General features: G+C 42.6%; 1 protein-coding gene across 5 annotated transcripts in view; it reads right to left on the bottom strand.

The window, feature by feature from the left end:
* Window positions 1-15186, bottom strand: part of ACTN1 (actinin alpha 1) — an 85699-nt gene that overhangs the window by 44651 nt on the left and 25862 nt on the right. For all 5 annotated transcript variants that reach the window (XM_058842207.1, XM_058842187.1, XM_058842178.1 and 2 more), the window contains exon 2: window positions 1210-1324. In XM_058842207.1, the coding sequence (XP_058698190.1) occupies window positions 1210-1324 (115 nt within the window). The remainder of the gene's footprint in view (window positions 1-1209; window positions 1325-15186) is intronic.

Here is a 15186-nt window from a genome sequence, read left to right as displayed (position 1 = left end):
CCTTCTCCTCTCTGTCTTCCAGTCCAGCTATTAGAAGCTAAGCCATCAAGGCCCATGTGCCCCAGTGTCCAGGCTGCAGATCTCCCTCTCTGAGGGAACATAAGTACAGGAAATACACAAACAGGACTCTGGTACCTCCTTTCTTACAGGCCCTGCAGAAACAATGTGCACACTGCAAAGTTCTGATAAGTGTTTCGAACTTTGATCCCCCCAAACCACCAGCATGGGCAAGCCCTCTAAGATTTCATTCCGTATTCATAACTTCTTAAAAAATACTGACGATAAACAGACAGAATCTTTGCATAAAATGGAAAAAGGGAAGGTAAGAAAAGGAACATAGCAAATGCAGTCTGAGTGCTATTATCACAGCAATTTTATCGGAAAACATACCAAGGTCAGGAATTCAAGTCACTGAGTTGCTGCAACTGGCTCAAAAGCCATCAAAACAAAGTCTGTCAGCTGGGGGTGAACAACTCCAGTTTGACAAACACAGTCTTGCCCTCTTTCAATCCCTCCTACAACACTTTACTGAAGTATTTATTCCATGAGCACATCAAAAGGGATTACTGCTTATATGAAATAATCCCTGGGAAATATCTGTCTAGTAGAGGGACATTTGTGACACAGAGTAAAAACAAATCTGACCTAACTTGATGAGGTCACAGCTTTCATTTCAGACTGAGTATTTTGGGATTTTGCTTTTCTTTGGGATTTTTTCCCCCCGTGAAGGTTTGGACATTGAGTTCAGATTGAAACTAGAATGGAAAAACTTCAGTCATGGCTGAAACTGAATGACACAGAAGATTTATTGGTTTGACTCTTTCTTCCAGTCATTTCTTCTATCATACTCCCACTGCCATGTGGCTTTGGTATGATTTCCCAGTGTAGCATTCCCACACTTCCCAGAGCTGCTTCATCAGCCCTGCCAAGCAGTTAAGAGCCACTGCCTGGATCTTCACAGGAGGCTGTGCATTCCTGATAGGCAGAGAAAAGCCAAGAAGCCAGAGCAGGAATGCAAAAGGCAGCCTGCACAGGCCATGAGCTTTGGAATACATTCCAAAATGGCCACTGCTGGAGACATGTATTTATTAGGGAAAAATTTGTTCTGAATCAGGAAGCAGCTGTTTTTACATTCCAGCGAAAACTGCAGCATTACAGCCCTTGCAGTCAGTATCCTGCATGGGCAGCACCACACAGAACCTCTCTCACCTGAAATGACTTCCAGAAGTAACATGAGTTTAAGACCATCCCTGAAATCTTCCTCTATGTTCTCAATCTGTGTCCCAGCCTTGCGGAGGTGAGAATTACACCATGCTGTAAATGTCTAAAACACAGGAAAGAAAAATAAAAAGCAGTCAGTAATCTCCCCACAAACCAAACGGTTTCCAACCAAATCAGTGCTGCTAAGTACCATGACAAACACTCATTAGGTTATTAAATCTCCATCCCATGTCCTTGTGGAGCACAAGCATTTGCACCTCTAAGTAACTAAAGAAGTTGCAGGATGTTTCTGTAGCAGAGGGAACCTGACAGAGTCATTCTACAGCTCCAGCCCATCTGATGTTCTGGAGAGGCTTCTCATTTTCTGTTTGGCTTAGAATACCCTGAAAACAATTTTAAAAGCATGCTAAGTGCTCAGATCACTAAGGACATACTAAGGCCCAAAATACAATACAGTCAGTACTATTCAGGCTAAATAAACTCTTTTGAAAGCACCTTCTGATCTCAAGATAGTCAAGATAAAAATATCTCTCATGTGAGAGAAATTAATTTCACCACAACAGATGACAACACTTTTTGTGGTTGCAATCTGTAAGTCCATGCTCTGAACAACGGGCATGTGGGGCACTGACAGGGAAGAGACCATCTCTTCCAAGAGATGTGACAGGAGTTATCTCAAGAGTACCATGTGAACTGGTGTGAAAGAGAAAAGTTTGATGGTGAAAACACAAGAAGCAAATATAAAACATCTCAGACACCTCTGTGTGGCATAGACTTAAATAGGTGAATCAAAGATCTGAATCTCATCTGAACATGCAGATGCTGTTTGACACAAAACTACTATTTTAAGAGTAAATGGTAGCAACCAGGAGGACAAGCTTGTTCAAGTGCTAATGAATGTGTTCCGCAGTGTTTGAATAGCAGACCAAGTAAACCTTTCCTTTGTACAGCCTGATAACCCCTCTATCACTGTCTAAATAGAAAGGTGAGGTTCCTCAAAAATGAATGTATCCAAAAGCTCAGTGCTATACCACAGGGAAATTCTTCCCTCCCCCTCCCAGATGTGGTCCTAGAGCCAATACAACTCACTGACCCAGCAAAGAAAATTGTTTACTTTCTTCAGACTGGTCTTCGCTCAGTAGCCCATGGAGGCAGTTCAGCAGAATCTAACAAGCCTCTACAAAAGAAAACTGGGCACACAAGGGCCAAGCAGGAGGGTGGACTGCACCAGCCATGCCATTTTTAAGCTGCTGGGGAACACAGAATGAAGGATTCATTTAAAACTGAAGCACAGCACTCCAAAATTTAGAAATGCTTCACTACTACATACACGATACATGAGATTTCAAAAGAAAGATTACCCCAATGGCAACAGGATTGTTCTTAGTTGTCTCAAAGCTGGGCTTTCACTGCTAACCTGCTCTCACTTGAGCTCACCAGACCACAAATATGCGGCAGAATCTTCCCTTAGAAAAAGAATTGCTCAACAGCTGCTGAGCTTTCCACTGCTGTGCTCTGGCCTTGTTCTCCACTGGGACTATGGAATGGAGCAGGATAACAACACAGCTGTAAATACTTTTATGGCAATGGCCCTTTGGACGGATGCATGTATTGTGAAAGTCTGGGATCTCTTTTTTCAAAATTGCCCAGTTTCCTTCCATATTTGGAAGCTTGCAAAAAAGAAAAGTGATTAAGCACCTTTTATTGCTTTTTATTGTTAATCCCCTGAGAAAAAAAGAGGTGGTGGGTTTTTTTTAATAAGAGTGGTTTTATTTGGAAAAGGACCCTGTATCCTGAAGTACATCCTTTTGGTGCTATTTTCTTCATTCTACTGCTTGAGTCATATTACAAGAAGAGAGGTTAATTTATCTGGCACTCTTTTGCAGCCAGGCTACTTCACCCTTCCAGAAAGGGCAAATGAGAGCAGAGATGCTTTCAAATGCTACATCATCATCACATATCAAAGTATGAGAGCAAGTTATGTCAGAAAGGTTGTGGATGCTGATGAACCTCCTTCTCATATCTGGAAAGCAGACAAAGCAAAATACCATGAGCTAGTGTCTGGCCCTGGGTGACATGACAAAATTCATGTCGATTTGAGGAGGAACCCTGAGATCTAATTCACAAGCCACAAGGCTGCCCTTTTATTTCTTGTCTGACTTCTCTGAAGTCATTTCAGTTTTGTTCTCCATCGGCCCAAAGCAGATCAGACATCTTTGATTTAAAATCACTGATAATTCCAATAGAGCTCTACAGGGCATCCCTCTGCACAGTTTGAGGGTGGTAGAGGGTCATCAGTTCTACACTTCCAAGAAACACAGATGAAATTACATGCAAACCACAAATCTTCTAAACTTTGATTTATTAGAAAACCTGGCAGGATGACTAGATAAGTGAGAGTATTTTTATTACTGCAAGAGTCACCTAGGGCTTGGTAGGAAACAAAGTCCCAGAGCCAGCACCAACTTCTCAACTAACCATCTCCATCTCATCATGGACTCAGGCTGAAGTGACACAATTCTGCAAAACACTGCCATTAGCCATGAGTGGCAGAATGGACACTTCAGCTTCTCAAGAACACAGACCACGAAGGGTGAATAGATAGAGCGCGCACAGTTTCCATGAGACAATTCCCAGATGTGCAGACATTTTCTCAAGGCATCTTCAGGTCTACATGAGCTCTAACAAGCATAATTCTATAAGCAGTACAATAGTGTATGTGAACAGCAACAGCCAGTATCCCAGCATGGATGCATTAGGCCATTTTACAAGAAAGCAGGATTATGAATGCTTTTAATAACTGCAGTGGGACTCACAAACTGTATTCACCACAGATCAACCCAGAGCAGCATCTATCAAAACAATCATCAGAAAACAGCTTTATGTTGCATTTACTGTACATACTGCAGAGGGGTAAAGTATCTTCTTACTTCAAAGCATTAAACTGGAAAGAGATCTGACAGACAGGAGAAGCCTGGAGAAATGCATCAGAAAAGTAGAGGGAAGCAAGAGAAGGGAGAGCTGAGTCCACTGAGTCTTCCAATCCTGGCAGTCTTATTTAGAGCCATTTTTACTGGCTTGGCTTCATGCATCTGCACAGGATCCTCTCAGTGATTCTAGGAAACCTACTGAAACCTCCCACTCACCCCAGCCACCTTCTGGGCAACACAGCCGCTCCTCCCCACGTCTTAAGTCACAACTACCAGTGACAATTGGCTCAGAGCAGCTGCTAAGCCCTGCTGTGCTGCCTGTCACCAGCAAACAGGTTTTCAAAAGTGGAAAGGGCTGTCAAAAGCAGCCAGCCACCTTTCTGGTGCAGGCCTGGCCCAGGGAACAGCCAGGCAAGGAAAAAAACACCCAAAAAAACACCACATCTGTATTTGTTGTGGTGAGGTGACTTACATCCCAGTTCAGAGGGCAAAAATACACTGCCAGGCGGGAAGCTGTTTGGAAACAGCAGCTGTTCTTCCTTGCTGTCTGCAGGCACAGAAGCCTGGAGATTATTCTCCTGCTTACTTCTAACTCTCTGTCCCAAAGACAAGAAAACAAACAGTCTGTTAATCTTGAGGCTTATGGAACTTTCAGAGCTGGAAAACTACTTACTGTTAAATAATAGCACAGAAACATCGCACCATAAATTTTCTGTGGCAACTGCACAAGAGGTGCAAACAGAGCTGTGTTTCTTGGCCCATGGATCTTTCCATATATTGTACTTGTAATTTTATTTTTGGACAGAACAGATTGCCAGGACACCCCTGCAAGTCTGCCTCTCATTCACTGTCCAGTATGGAAGATGTCTGATGAAGGAGCATATGTGTTTGCATGAATATGGATGCATTTCTTATCACTGCTCTCTGTACCCCCTGCTCCTATCTAGCTATGATTCATAGTATTTTTGGTTTTGCTTATATTTTATTTTTTTTTTTTTTACACCCAGCCTAATCAGCAAGATCCCTTACATCAAGATCAACTCTTACTGTTTGGCTGCTGGGTCTGGCACAAACAATAGCACATTGGTGTTCTACCACAATATAACCTGTCAGATAACAAAAAGAATAACAAATGTTATTAAAAGCAAAGCAAATATGATTAACTGTTCTACTGCCTCAGCATATTTACTGTTGGGGTATCCTCTACAAGCCTACCTGCATACCTATTTTAACTCTTTTTCTTGATACAATATGAAAAGTCCTTGCTTTTTCACTGTATTAACCCTTTCCCACTTATGAGCTACTTAAAGCAACAGCCAGGTGACAGTCCTGCAACCAAAACCCTCATGAGATACTATCTTCAGCTAGGTCCTTCCAGGTATCTCTCAGCCCTGTCAACTTCAAACCTACCCATACCACCTTGTGTATACACACATGCACTCTCTGGTATGCTTTGCACTTCCCCAATATTTGCTTTTGCTCCTGAAAGCCAATAACCTTTCCCCTCCACACTGTTATTTCCAATCCAAGTACCTTTCTGGTACAAAAGTGGCTCAGGCAGAAATCCTGAAACCTAGGGAAGCAGGACAATAAGTCAACACTCTAAAGAATGTTTCTGCCTCAAAAGCAGCAGTACCATGATACCACTCAGCAAATCTAGAGAGCTCATTGCTGAAAGAAAACAGTCATAAGGCACTTCAGCTGCTGAGCAATTTTAGCAGTGTAAATGTCGAAGCTACCACAGCCACATAAATGACAGATATTAAAAAAAAAAATTAAAAATGGTCAGTTTAATCTCTTTGTGGCTGTGACAGTGACATTGCAGCTTTATCTGACCTTTCCAGATGCTCTTTACTTCTCTCCTCGATAAATCACTCTTCCACAGAGCTCTGCTTTCCATGGGTGAACATAAACTTTCTGACACAGCCAAGAGACTGCCATATTTGTGTAACAGCCCTGGAGAAGCTGCAACTGAGCCAGAGCAGTGCTTGATGCCTCTTTTCCAACAGGAGAAAGGTCTGGCTTAAGCAAAAGAATTCTCTGGAGCACTGCCTCTCCAGACGACCACCACCCTGCTTGAAAAGCAGCAGTGTTCACAGCCACCAAGGAACCCTCATTTCTTGTGTTTATGCTGGAGGATGAATTTTAATCAAGTACTTCAACAGAGCTCTGCAGTTCAGATTTGTCCACAAAGGTTTGGCTCCTGTTAAGAAGGGGATGGAGCTGCTAGCACACGAATCTCAGTCTAGTAGCACAGTTTGATGCTTTCTACACATGTGCTCTGCAAAGGGAGGTCTTGAGTGGGCTGAAAGCTATGGGTGCTAGCCCAGGCTTTCTTCTAATATTGTAGGGGAAATGACAGCAGGACTCCCTTTCCAGTCACCAGAAAAGAAAGCAGGATGTTCAAACAATACTTCATACATGGCTGAAAAACAAAATCAATTTACCCGGCTGCAAAGTGCTGCACCTCTCCTAGTCATGTGTTTAGCAGTGCACCTGGGTTCTGACCTGCTGCATTCCCTGCTGGGTGAGAATACAAACCCTCTGTGGCTCCTGCTTACTGCAACGCCATACATTCCTTACACAACTGCTGGGACAAATCAGGTTCATTCTTGCAACAACTTTTGCAGCCGAGCCCATGCTGCAAGGAATTTTATTTAAATAAAATTATCTTAAACAAGGACTGATGCAATCATCTAGTAACAGCTAATGGTTTATTATAGTAGACAGAAAACTGCTGCACACACAGCTTTTTTTAAGCAATAGGATTACTAATAAAGCAGTCCAGCTGCCCCATGATGGGATCCTTTCCACCTCAGTAGTCTGGAAGCTGAACATACTGTATCAATTAAGGAGGATGCTAGCCCAGGGCCACCACAAATATCTCTCTCTTACTACTTGAACAGACAGACTAGGCCATCATTAACTTACTAACTGGAAGGATTTGGCTGGGGAGGCCCTGAAAAATAAAGCTCAACAATCCAGTTCCAGTTTCCCCTCATTCAGCAGTAACTCATTTACCAGCATTACCTCTCAGGGTCTTATGTGATTTTCCCTTTCCTAATACTACTGCTCTGAATCCTCCTTCCACATATTAAAGCACTTGGAAGAAATGCTGGGGTCTCGTGGGTGGCTGCTTAACACCCTCCCCACACTCAACACAGACTCAACTGACAGGCTTGGTTGCAGCTTCTTATTCTACACTATTCTGTGATACAAACTGACAAGGAGGTGCTCATTTAATTGGTCAGAAATTACAAAGTAATCCTAGATTCTGTCAACCCTGGCACAAGAAAGGCTATGGCTGGACACAACAGATCACACCAACAACCCTATTGAAGAAAGCTGGGCATTTAAAAGGCTGTTCATGAGATATAACTGGCCCACTGAGTATTTTCTCTGTCCACGTGCTGCAAGTGACAGAAGCTTTATACACATATATTATTGTTTTTTAACAGTGATGGAGGAAGTGCAGACCTACTATAGCCCTACTTCTGAATACTACATCTCTTGGATTACTTCTTGGTGTACTTGGATATCTGCTAGAATACCCAAAAATACTCAAAAATGGTTGTCCTCTCCCCTCAGGGGACCTCTAGGTACTGCAGATCCTCCACACAAACCTCATCACAAGTACAGGGAGCCACCCCAAGTGTCTTTTATTTGAACCTGAATTAAGAGAAAAGTTACCATTCGTCATACTCCCCAATCTCATCTTCTAACCTGAAATACCTCCACTGCATGTTGCTTTGCATTTGAAGCCACATTACAATTTTGAAAAGAAGAAAGACATTCAATAAACCCTTTTGGTATTTATGTTCCAAGTCCAGTCCCCAGGACAGGGGTAGTTCAAAGAGTTTTATTTGTGTAGACAAGTTACATTATCAGCAGCTGACCTCTAAAAAATTACAGGTATGATGCTCAATGAGATGAAGGCTGCACAATGAAGAGTTTTGGTTTCCAATAGAGTAGGTCTTTTAGAAAGGCTGAAGGAAAATTTATTGGTTATTCAGAAGGAATCATTAAAGACACTTGCAGCACAATTTCACCACCCCCACAACAGTTCAGTACCACTACCATCAGTGCACTAATGTCCTGTTCTGGCTTAACTGCTGAGTTCCAAGCTGAAAGACAAAGTATAGCCCACACTACTTCCTCAAGTGCTGTGTCCTGAAAACAGGAGGTATCATTACACTGTACTGTGCAGTACCAGCACTCGCTCAAAGAACCATCTGGTGGCTGCATAAGGACTATCTGAAGGTGAAAAGACAAATTATGAGTCTACTTGCATTTACCAACCCCAGGGCACAGCCCCTGCAATTTGGAAACACTGAACACAGTCACGACTTTTTAGCCACTTTCCAAAGCCCGTCTCTGCAGCTCAGGATGAGAACAACACTACAGCAGCAAGAGCTCCAGCCCTAAGGGTAACAGCCTAAGCCAGCTTGGATCCCACTGGCAGTGTAAAGTTCTCCACTAAAGTCTCCCTTTGTCCAGAAGATCTAGGATCTGCTGCATAGAGAAAATAAACTCTTCTGACAGCCAATTCATCCTTTTGGACACAGGCAATGAATCAGGAGCACATCACTTGCAAAAAGCACCGAGTAAATTCAGTGCCCGAGTTTTCATTTTTGCTTACTGGAATACACTTCTTGCTCAGTTCTTAATTCTCATATCCTGGAAGACAGGAGTAAAAAATAAAAAACCCAGAGTCTGTTCCACACTGGTTTCCCACTGGTGTAGCATTAACTGCTTTGGAGTCAGAAATGCCCTTTTATTAGCTAACAACAGGCTAAAGGTGAGGGCAGAAATCTCAATCCAGCACACTTCCTGTCCAACACAGAGTAAATATTTGTTCTCCTCTACATTTGTGCCTCTGGAGCCTTTAACTCCACTTCTGCTGAAGAACTGCACCATTTCACAAAGAATCTTTTTCTGGTATTTGAAAGCTACTGACCATTGAATCAATGAGCTGGCTGGTATTTCAGACCAGTAAAGTCTCTATATCCTACAGTTACCAGAGAGCACTAATATCTAGGGAAAAACAAGAAGCCCTCAAACATGCAAAAAACATGAAAAAAACCCCAAAATTATACAAGGCTATCAACTAGCTAGAAGTAAGGTCCTTTAGAGTTTATCATGAAGTTCAGACTAGCAAGACTCTTCATTATACTCCTCTCTCCTATGAAATCAGCTCATAAATGTCAACTTGCTTCCAGCTCTCTAATAACAAAAATGAAACAGAGCTTGTCTCTGCATTTTATATGCTGAATTTCCCACATGCTTTACAGCATTTCAAGATATACTGGAAGAAATCACTTTACCGCACTAGGATGCAACTACTTATAGACTGAAAAGTGGCAACAAACCACTGAAAGCCAGACTGTTCGATTCATGGAAGCTGAACTCCAACTGCTCAGCACAGGATAGGGCCAAGACACCAGGATGAAAGCCTGCACAAGCAGCCTTAGATTCCTGATGGCAGGCCTGCACTTTATACATCACCATCCAGGCTTATTCAGACCCAGTACTGATTTCATCATGAAGGTGAGGTGTCACCCTCCTGGTCCCAGAACAGGCTGGGGGGAAGACAGAGAACACCTGGCACCATAACACTAAGCAGGATATGCAGCTCTGCTCCAGTTCTGGCCTAGAGCATGGGCCAAAGGTACAAGACTTCTTTTAACATGAAGCAGGTCAGGGAAGCACCTTCCCTCTGGTGGATTCACAACAAACACAACTGCTCCAATGAAGATTTGTCTTGCTTCTGCCATGAAGGTGTAGATGTGGGACCTATCAGTTTATACTAAGTCTCAGAGCCAGCAGTGCAGGAGCTGATCTGGCTGAAAGCCCTTCTGCAGTGTAGCTTCAGAGACATCTGGGGCTGTCCAGAGCTTCCTGCAAGGATTCACAGGTGGTGCTTTTTCTGTGGCTCTTCTTTGGCTGTTTACTTTGCTGATGATGGGAAAGGGAAGAAGAGGAAGTTACAGCTTCATTTATCCAGGTTTTTTAAATATAGAGCTATGTAAACAGGTTGACTAATTGAAACAGCTGAATGTACTGCAAAACTAGCGCAAAGCATTGGCAGTTTAGGGACTCTGCAGTCCTGAAACATAAAAAAAAACTTGAAATAATCTGGTTTTCTAAGGGATGATGGAGAATGTTTTGGATAAAATAAACGATAGCTGTATTTCAAGCAAAAAAGGGCCTCCAAAACTGTTTGGCATGAAGCCTTAGGGCTCCCTGTCAAAGAGCAAGGAATCAGAAAGGATAGGCTACATGCACAGATGTACTATGCATTTGGGCTTCACTTCCATCAGCAGTAACACCAACTCTTGAATAAAACATACAGGAAAAAAACTAAGATTTTTGGATACATTTATCTCCTTGGTCATCATCACTGTCCCTGACACACTGTGCTGTCAACATTCAGAGCTCTCACAGTCATTTGCAACTGTGAAATGCATAATTCCCAGCTCCAGAGGAGTCATTCCCAGCTCCAGAAGAGTCGCCTTTTGAACAAGGTCTGCAGTTGTTAAGGTCATTCACTTGAAATAGGATTTTCCAAAATTAAGAAAATTGCTCCTGGGACAAGATGACTGTGAGTCACATGTGCTACCAAAGAAGTAAGGGCCCTGAAGATGCATGGGGATCTTACTGTGCTAGGAGCTACCATACATACATAAGGTGAAAAGCCGCTCTGTGTTCCAAAGCACTTCAATGTCAGACTCGAGATGAGGGTGGAAGCAGGTAGCGTTAGTCAGGGTGCTTGGCAGTGGTCTCAGCACACCCACAGCCTACCTCTTGTCGTTTTCTAGATTAAGATCATAGTAAACTAGAGACTTGATCCACTAAGACTGATCTTATCTGAAAAAAGAACAAACAGTTCTCAACCCCTACAAGCTACACCAATGTGTTTGAACTGCAGCAAGACCACAGGCCTGAATCCCTTCCACTCCCCAATGTCTGAAGCCATCACCTTGTTCTCAACAGCTACATCCTGCTGCCACAGTTCATTCTGCTCTAGTTTGAGCCATGCTGTTGGTGCTGCCAGCCTAATGTCAGGGAAACAAAATAACTGCCAGTCTATAGCAGATCACACCTAAGCAAGTGAGGCAGCACAAACAAGAGCAAGAAAGCAACTGAAAATGCAATGAGCAGACAGCTGGCATCAGGGGCTGATACAAGTGCAGGCTGACATCTCACAGCAGAAAGAATGGGAGAGGTTGAAATAGGGCCTCAAAACAATGATAGGTACCTCATATTTAATAAGGTGAAGAAAGGGATGATATTGAAGAGATATGAACTGAAGGGCGTGTTTAAAAGTAATGGATGACAAAAATTACTGCTGCAGCTGTTAGGGTGAGTGTGATTGGATTGCTTCATGAAGGTCAGGAAAAAAAAAAGAATTGCCATTACTCAGACATAAGATAACTGAAAGTCTGTGTGAGAGCTGCATGGAGATTCATCAGCCATTCTGGAATAAATAAAATGTCAGGTCAGAGCAGGGAATGTCACATTTATTGTTGGATAAAAGGATTTAACTGATCTGGGGGAAGGCAAGATACTGAATGTTTACATAAAGGCACTGTAAAAAAGTCTCACTGCTAACCCATGTGAGCAGTAAATGTCTTCTAAAAGGCAAAACACAGAACCGAGCCTTGGGAACCCTGAAAAGGGACCACCTGAGCACCCCTTCTTCCTCCCATCTCCACCCCCACAACACAAAACAACAGAGAGACTGAGAAGGTGGAACTGCTCCTCCATATAACCCCCCAAGCAGATGTGCTCCTTTCATTCACACAAACAGAGCAGCAGGACTTGTCACCTTTTACTGCTGTTACCTCTGTAAAGCCAGCAGAGACAATTAGGATGGGAGTGAGACCTACACCTTCTCACACATGAAGAGAAGGCAAGTCTTTAGTGTGGCACAAGCTTTCCAGTGTGTCCACTCCATGTCTAATTGAACCTGCAAGCCTTCCACAGTGAACAGACAAGCAGTGTCAGGATGATCAGATCCTCAGTGAATTACTGGGAGTTGACCACAGGAATTTCACCTCCCAGGCTTTAACTCTTAGGGGGCCTCTGCAGGTTCAACACTTTTTTCACTTATAGTTTAAATGAAACCAGTAATAACAACAAAAAATTACATAGATCAGTGTCTCTGTATCCTGTGGTTGTGGGGACAAGTATTTATTAAGGTAATGGCCATATTTAAAATTGAATTGCATCATCACTTCTAATTGGATACTCAAAGTACAAAAGCTACTATGGGTGGTGAGATTATGAAGATGGTCTTTTCTGGAATCTTAAGACATTCTGTGCTTAGGCATGGATATGTCATCTAAGAGTAGAATACAACAGAATTTAAACTCTCTGCAATAGCACTGAATTGCAAGCTATTTCTCAGTGAACACTACAGCCCGAGGAGGGGTCTAATTAGAGAGCATCTTCATGAGCCTTAAGGCATCTGCATGCCACTGCAAGCTTCTAGCACTAACTTACTACCACATGCACTGCAAGTGATGGAATCTCCTATCTTCACGCAGTAAATATAGTCCTGACTGGTACTGAGGTGTGCTTTGAGTGATCTGTGCCAAGTCTGTGGGTACACCTGGACAGCACAGTGAAAAACAGTGTAGAGCATCTAAGCCAAGGTACCAGAAACACTGGTGGCAGTAGAGCACAGCTTTGCAATGGCTATCTGACACAGGCGCTCTAACAGGCATCTAGGGCACAGGCCCCTGCAGAGATTAGGAGCCAGCAAACATGGGAACTCAGGCTCAGTTCAGAAGGGGAATTCATGTCTTCCCAGCATGTTGTGTTCAGACCAGGATGCAGATCTTAACACAAAGTAAGAAAAAAAGGACAGCTGAAGATTAAAAATTATGATAGAGCATAATTACAGCAGGAGTTTTGTTCCACACTGCTGTGGTTCAATGTTTCAGACATCCCAGGAGACCAGCAATTCCATTAAGAGAGATGGAAGCAATGTTGGCTCACCCAACATAACATCTGGCTGAGGATAGCACAGCACTCTCCCGTGTGTCCTTCGATTTGCTGTCTTTGCTCCAAACTCATGCTCCTTGGCCTTGCCCACAGCCACCAAAAATTCAGGCTGGGAATCTAAGTCAATATAGTTAACTTTAAGAGGATGCAATCTTTAAAGGTTTTCTTGATCTCATGAGCAAAACCTCATATTTTTATCTTAATTATATTGTCTTGAGACTGTTTATGTAGTTTTTCAAAGCAAGAAACACTATCTATATGAAGTCAGATGTGGAACTGATACCAAGGATTAAAAGCAAAAGAGAAACATTCCAGTTTGCTGGGTATTTTTGTTTTCCTCTTTCTTTGATCTTTTATTCAACCTCAACCATTAGCAAAAGCAGTTCCAGTTGTTAGTAGCACAGTAGCTCGAAGCTAATATCTATTGGTATTGTTTGCTATTTTAAAAGGTTGTGATATGGGTTTATAGTCTAATATTCCAAAACCTTTATGAAAAGGGTAAAAGGAAGAGAGACTTAAAGACACATGCACCAGGGATCTGCAATACTTTGGGAGGGTGTTGAGCTTGTTAGAATAGCTGCCTGAGGTAAAGCCTGGGAAAGGCAGCAAACTTTGGACTTAACCCAAAGGCTACCGAGGAGAATGTTTCCACTGACTGCTGGGAGTTGGGTTCAGGCCCTGCACTGTAGGGGAGAGTGGCAGAATGACAGAAGAAGTCTGATGACTCTAACCACGTCCAAAGGAGCCGTAAGGAGCTGCTGCATTATTTAAAAGCAGTCACACAGAACACACTTTACCAGATACTATTGGGAAAAATTGATCTCTTTTTAAACCTAGCAGCAAGATTTTCACCATCCTGATGACAGGAAAGCCTAAGGGAACATAGCAGGAAACACACTGCAGAAGGAACTGGGAGGAAAACTGCTAACCAGCCAGTTCAGCCCATCAGGAAATGTTTACTCTTTTTTATTTTTCCATGTTAGAATGCTGGAGGCTTCAAACTATGTTCTCTGAGAGACAGAGAACAAAGGGACATAGGGGACACAAGTCCCAGCATCGATGCCCTGGGCAAACAAACAGACATTGCCATTGACTGGTGAGGACTTGGGGACCAGCCCAGGACTGCCTTCTGTTAAAGTCATGCTCTGCTCCTCAGTCACCCTCTGAAAAGATGTGACAAGCCCATATGTAACCTATATTACTAACACCACTCTACCGTGTCTGGCTTGGGAAACTGGCACACAGGGCAGTCAGGAAAGCACATGAAATATTTGAATGCAGGAGCTGAATCTGTAGCAACTCAAATTTCTGAGGACAGACGGTGATTTAAGCACTAGCCACAGACACATCCAAATTCTCATTTTCTCATTTCTAGGAGATGAGGTCAAAGAGCTCACCACAAGAGAGGATATATGATGTAAACTGGATGCTGAGTGCCAGAACTATGCTGGGTTTTTTTTCTTACTGTGCTCCACACATATCCAAGGCCTTTCCATTTATAGGAAAGGCCATTGGTATAAGAGGTGCATTTTTCATTAGACCAGAGGAGGCATCATTCTGGGTATGAAAATGTTAGCTCAGTTAAGTAATAGGAGAAAAATCTCAAATATTGTCCCACACTAAGAGGAGCCTTCAGATGGACAGAAGACTGAAAGAGAGAAGAAAAATTGTTTATTTATTTTCATCAAGGAAAATGAATATACCTCTGAGTTTATGGTGTATTAGCAATTTCTAATAAAATGCACTAGTCTTTTTTTTTTTTTTTTTTTTTCCTTCCTTCCCTTAAACCAGCTTTAGGCTGGAAAAAAGAGGATTGGAATAACTCTTATTTGCCATGACAAATGTCCCAAGTTACTGTGCATTAACGGAAACATGTTAGAAAAGAGCAAAGATAGAAGAGTAAAATCCCAGCAGAACTCAAGTAATTTTTTACAGGCAACTTTAACATTATTTGTTAGTATTTTCCCTTCCTTACTGTAGCTTCATTTCAACCTTAACCATGCTCCCATATATTTTCTTCTTAAAT

This window comes from Poecile atricapillus, chromosome 1 (assembly GCF_030490865.1).
Source record: "Poecile atricapillus isolate bPoeAtr1 chromosome 1, bPoeAtr1.hap1, whole genome shotgun sequence".
NCBI lineage: Eukaryota > Metazoa > Chordata > Aves > Passeriformes > Paridae > Poecile > Poecile atricapillus.
The sequence above is the reverse complement of the archived record's forward strand: the minus strand, read 5'-3'. Positions and strand labels throughout refer to the sequence as shown.